Genomic DNA, 5,295 nt, shown 5'->3' with positions numbered 1-5,295 from the left:
CACCCAGTAGTAGTTTTTAGTGCCGTTAGCGTGTTGTCGAGTTGAAGTGAACCCCCACATATTTATACATACCCACAATTTCCAAGTGTATCCCCCGTATCATGAAAGACGGTCGTTGTCGAGGCAATTTCCCAAATATCATGACTTTTGTTTTCTTTGTATCCAGTGCAAGGAAGTTATTATAGCACCACTGTTCCAACTCACCGAGGTGTCTCTGCAGTCCAATTGGTGTGCGCGACATGATAACCATGTCGTCTGCATGCTCCAGGTGAGAAATATGGACACCCTCGAGGTCCGCATTATCCGGATCTTGAGGCAGGTTCAGCGTAGCGAGGTACAGAATCCACAGGATAGGAGAAGTGGGCTCACCTATAAGGACCCCAGAGAGCGATTTAAACTCATCGGATAGTTGATCCTCCAGTGAAATGAAGTATGACATCTTGCCATAGATGGCCCTAAGCCAATCAAAGTAATGGCCTGTCATCCCATACTGTTCTAGGCAATCCCACAGCGCATCCTGATTAGCTGAGGGGAATGCATTAGACACATCCACAAAACAGACATAAAGCGGATCTCCAGCTGCTAGTGTCTTCTCAATGATTGTCTGTAGCACGAAAGCATTGTTATGAGTACGGTACCCTTCACGAAACCCATTCTGAGATGGTGGTATTATCCCAGCATACTCTGCAGCATAGGTGAGTTTCATGTGCACCAATAACATCGCAAACTTCAGGAAACAGCTTTCCAGTGCAATAGCACGATAGTTGATTGGGTCCACAGTATCCTTCCCTGGCTTTGGGATTGCCACAATCAGAGTTGTTAACCATGCTGCTGGTGCACTCATGGAGTCAAGGCATGCATTTAGCAGACGACAAATATCCTCATTGTCCATGTCCATGATGCGAGAATACGGCATATCATCAACACCCATTGTTTCCGAGTGATGCTGCCAGTGTAGGTAATTTTTGACCTGTTCAACATCCCTCGGGGTAATCCTCTCGTTCAATACAGAGAACAGCGAAGGCAGAGTCGTGGTCAGTTGATCGCGAGAATTTTGTTGAAGCTCTTCAAGTTTGCACTTGTTAAAATTTGAAACCTCTGGATCAGGGGGATTCATTCGAGGTACAAAAACTTCATGCAACTGAGCAACTGTGGTTGAAACAGGTGCAGCACGAGGGTAGCGAAGTCATTTATATAATCGCCAAAAAGTTTTCGGATGAGATGCCGCCTCCACGAGTCTATCCAGTACAGCTGATTGGACCTGGTGCCTGTAGGAGCGCCCTCGATGACTGAATCGGTTATAAGAAGCCTGTCTGCTGATCTGCTTCTTATTCCCACCTGGGATGTCCGGTAAATCAGCAGTGACCTTGGGCATTGTTGGTAAGTCACCAAGGTTCAAGTTGCCTGCTCAAGAAGGGACTTGTATTGACTCAAAATCCAGCCCAGAATTCACAGCTGGAACAGGTAGGCAAGTTCCTGCCTTAGGCAGCATGTCTGCTGCATCATTATGCAAGTCATGATAGTGACCCTTTACCCAATGAAATGTGACTGTTGAAACATGTTGGTTGATCCACAAAACTATCCTTCTCAGAAGATCACCGTTCTCACAACTCCATCCGCATACAGTGTTATGTAGGGCCCAGGTAGTCAAAGAACGAATAGCATACTGGGAGTCGGAGAAGATATGAAGGGGTCTGTCAGAGGGGGAATGAACCAATGCTGCCAATATCACATACAGCTCTGCTCGATTGTTTCTCTGTGGGCCTGACACACGGTATGATCTGTTGTACTTACTACCTGGACCAAAATACACCCCACAACCAGCCTTACTGTCATACACTCTGTTAGTGCATGACCCATCTGTATAGACAATCACATTTCTGCCCATAGAATGCGGCTCCTGCACTCTACCATAGATACTATCCAATTTGTCCTGCAGAGGTGGATCTTCCTTGCTCAGCAAACTGTCCAGCATACAATCCAAGTCAGATTCGAGGGGAATAGCGAAGTGAGGCCGACTTTTGTTTTTGGCAGCATTCAATGATGACTCCGAAGACGAGGCAGTAAACGAGTATGCGACAGATAGAAGGGAATGGTCTGACCAGGTTGTACAGTCAGATATCGTGAAATCCCCAATGCCCAACAAGCATGCATGCGAAACAATCCCATAATCCACCACTGCACATTGATAAAACACCTCTCCAGTCTGTCTGTCTTTCTTTTTCTGGTGAGAAGTCCACCCATCATGGATGCCAGGGACATCCCATGAACCATTCAAAACGGTTAATCCAAAGTCACTACACACTTGCGAGATATCTCTGCCACGGGAATTAATTACAGGGTCGGAAGAAATTTGCACTGGCTGATCATCCCCTGAATTTTCCGATGCTATTCTTGCATTGAAGTCGCCGAATATCATGTATGGTAAGCCCAACATGTCAGCTGCTGCGATGATTTCCTTCAGCGCTTGCATCGGGTGTTTATCTGTCCAAGTTGACCAGTGTTGTCTGGCATTCATGGGTAGTATGTACACATTCAGTATCAGCGTACCTGACACTTCAACTGCCAAAATATCTGGACCACAAAATTCCTCTCTTAATACTGGTCTCAGAGATGTGCGAACAAGTGTGGCCACACCACCAAAAGGAACGTTGAAATCAGTCTCCAGAGATCTTGGTCCAGGTCTTGAGAAGACTGTATAACCCTCTAGCGAGGGGCAATGTTCCCCATCATAGAGGTGGGTCTCTTGTAGCAATATAATATCGTTGTTCTCTAGCATGCTGTGACTCACATCGCCGTTAACTATTGCATCAAACGAACCATTGACGTTCCAACTGAGGATGTAAGAGGAAGCGGGTGGATCATCATTCTGTACTCCTACATCTGAGGGCATAGATACATCAATGTCTGGCATGTAATCCCCCATCACAGCATGTACACCTCCAGCATCGAGGATAACAAATCCGCATGAATTCCAGAGGTGAACAAATAATGTAGCGTCGTTGAGGCTAGCAAATTCTAACCGTAAATAGCGGTTATGACTTAACCTCCCTGTGTACACAGGCACAGGCATTGTCGTTCCCGCTTCTGTCTGTACTATATCCATCCAATCACGCAACATCTCTGTCAACCTTCAGTCACGATATCTTCGAGAAAATTGACCAAGTATCACTGCTGCCTGTGCATTGTCATGGCGCATGGGCGGCATCACTGTCTTTGCTGATTTCAGAGTTGAAGAAGACGAGAAAGGGTCTGTCACATGTGAAGTGGAAGCCAGCAAGGAGGGCGGCGTTGAAGATTCCAGGCGTTGAAGCCTATGAAGGAGAGTCATGGACTCATGGCTCCCCGATAGAGACTCGCCAGGTTCAGGCAGACCTAACCTCTGCAACAACGTAGAAGTTGGCCGGCTCACTAACGGGTCTGGAGTCAATGAACGTGATGGTGGACAGTTGAGCACACTTCTCGCTCTCACGTCCTCTTTTTCGGTAGTAATGGAAGATGCTGGGGACGGTGATCGCAGTTGCATGTCCTCAGTGTCTGCGATGTCATCAGGAGCAACTGTTTCTCCGTGAGACAGGTATCACGAGCAATTCCGTCGTCATCTAAGCCACTGGCATCCGGTTCACCCTCCATCGACAGCATGTGGTGATGCATGGATTCACTTTCACAGTGAAGGCCAGGGGACGAAGCAGCCAAAGAGGGCAGCTGTAAAGAAGTAGTTGCAGTAGGTAAAGTGCGGGAGGAGGATGCATTGAGGACAGTCTCCAATGTGGTAAAGTTGTGCCAAAGCTGCTGATGAGTGTTCTGCATGAACAGCTGTTGATTCGTTACAAGCTGAGACATGAGCTGGAGTACATCGGTGGTGTGCAGTGTAGATGACGGTGGTGCGTGCAATATCGGTATTGATGGAGTGGGTGACACAGCGGGCAGTGTTGCTGTTTGTCGCTCGACAGACGGCGAGGAGCGTTCTAACGCATGAAGCCGCTGCTCAAGCGACTCTGCCTTTTGTTTCAGGTCCACTGCTTTCCGCTCTACATCACCGCAGATACCTTGCAGCTCCTGCTCCACCTGGTTTTCCAGTCGGATAGTGTTCCTCTCTACTCGGTTGCAACCAACCTTTGCAGCCTCTGACCTGTATGGCCCTGAGCAGCTGTCTAGACAGGAAGACGAAGGATACAGAGGTTCAGTGAGGTCAGCTATGCTGGTATTTCCTTGCTTCTTCCTCTTTCTCGGCAGTTCGTCTCCCTCCTCGGAGAGCATGGGGGTGACGGATCGGTGACGCACCGTTAAGCTGGTACTCGAGGTCTGCTGACGATCCAGGCCAGTTGCCGGTAATGACAATGACTTGGAGTGAGACAAAGATTGTTGTTGTGATTGAGACATTGGTAAACGCGAAGGAGGTGGATGTGCGGCTGACGCTAACGGGGGGGCATGAAGCATGTTATGGAAAGCCTCAGTCATATGTCCAATCTTTGAGCGGGACGTGGATGGACGAGGTGGAGGTGGAGCCGGGTGTGTATGGGTGGTCGTATCAGCATCCACGAGCACAGGTCGTTGTGATTTCGCAAAAGCGCGTGAGCGACCTCGACTTCGACCACGATGAGAGCGCATTGTCGTCATTCTACAAGGAGCGGTTGGTATTGGGAGCGGACATGAAGGAGTCAAATCAGTGCTCTTGTCAGTCGTAGAGGGAGTAGTTGTCACATGTAGTAGTACTCAATGGTGACAAGTCTCTGTTGGGGAAATTGGTGACGAGGGTGCAGGACGTGTAAGCATTTCATGTCGTGCGCTTTCATAGGCATGTACTGCGTTATCCAACTCCTTGCGAGCGTGAGACTCTCTCATCTTCCAGCTGTTGAGGTCGGTTGACAGCGACAACGTGGGATGTTCATCGTTTCTGTCCTCCACCAAACGTCCAATCCCGTTATCCCCTGTCTGCCCAGGGTGTTGCTCAACCTCTTCAATATCCGACCCCCATTGTTCCAGCCCGCCGTCAATGTAGTCAGATGAAACGGGTTCGTATCCGTTATCCATGTAACCAGGTAGGTAACGTTGTCGAAAAAACTTCTTGCTGCCGAAGATACCGTTCGTCTGGACAGTATCAAGCGATTACACCCTCCTAGTGGTTAACAGTGGTGGTATTTGTCATTATTGTTTGCCTTTGAGAAGTGTATTAAAGTGTGAGAATTTTTAGAGATGATGGTGGTGAATGAGTGTCCACCTTGGGACTGTCCTCTCTTTATTTGTGGCTGTAGCATCACTTATGACAACTTGTTGGACAGAGGAGAAGAAATG

The 5,295-nt window shown here is 48.2% G+C and overlaps 3 protein-coding genes across 3 annotated transcripts; all 3 read right to left on the bottom strand.

Annotated features, from left to right (window-relative positions):
• Positions 1–1,408: 1,408 nt before the first annotated feature.
• E1B28_013473 (uncharacterized protein) lies at positions 1,409–3,073 on the bottom strand (the record flags this gene model as incomplete). The annotated part of the gene is made up of 2 exons (XM_043158631.1): positions 1,409–2,484; positions 2,551–3,073. The coding sequence occupies 2 exons, from the start codon at positions 3,071–3,073 to the stop codon at positions 1,409–1,411; spliced, it is 1,599 nt and encodes a 532-aa protein (XP_043003983.1).
• Positions 3,074–3,468: 395 nt separating this feature from the next.
• On the bottom strand, positions 3,469–4,611 carry E1B28_013472 (uncharacterized protein; the record flags this gene model as incomplete). The annotated part of the gene is made up of 1 exon (XM_043158630.1): positions 3,469–4,611. The coding sequence occupies one exon, from the start codon at positions 4,609–4,611 to the stop codon at positions 3,469–3,471; it is 1,143 nt and encodes a 380-aa protein (XP_043003982.1).
• A 105-nt stretch (positions 4,612–4,716) lies between these two features.
• E1B28_013471 (uncharacterized protein) lies at positions 4,717–5,034 on the bottom strand (the record flags this gene model as incomplete). The annotated part of the gene is made up of 1 exon (XM_043158629.1): positions 4,717–5,034. The coding sequence occupies one exon, from the start codon at positions 5,032–5,034 to the stop codon at positions 4,717–4,719; it is 318 nt and encodes a 105-aa protein (XP_043003981.1).
• Positions 5,035–5,295: the final 261 nt, after the last annotated feature.

The sequence above is a fragment of the Marasmius oreades genome, chromosome 9 (genome assembly GCF_018924745.1).
Source record: "Marasmius oreades isolate 03SP1 chromosome 9, whole genome shotgun sequence".
NCBI lineage: Eukaryota > Fungi > Basidiomycota > Agaricomycetes > Agaricales > Marasmiaceae > Marasmius > Marasmius oreades.
This window is presented reverse-complemented; position numbering and strand designations above follow the sequence as displayed.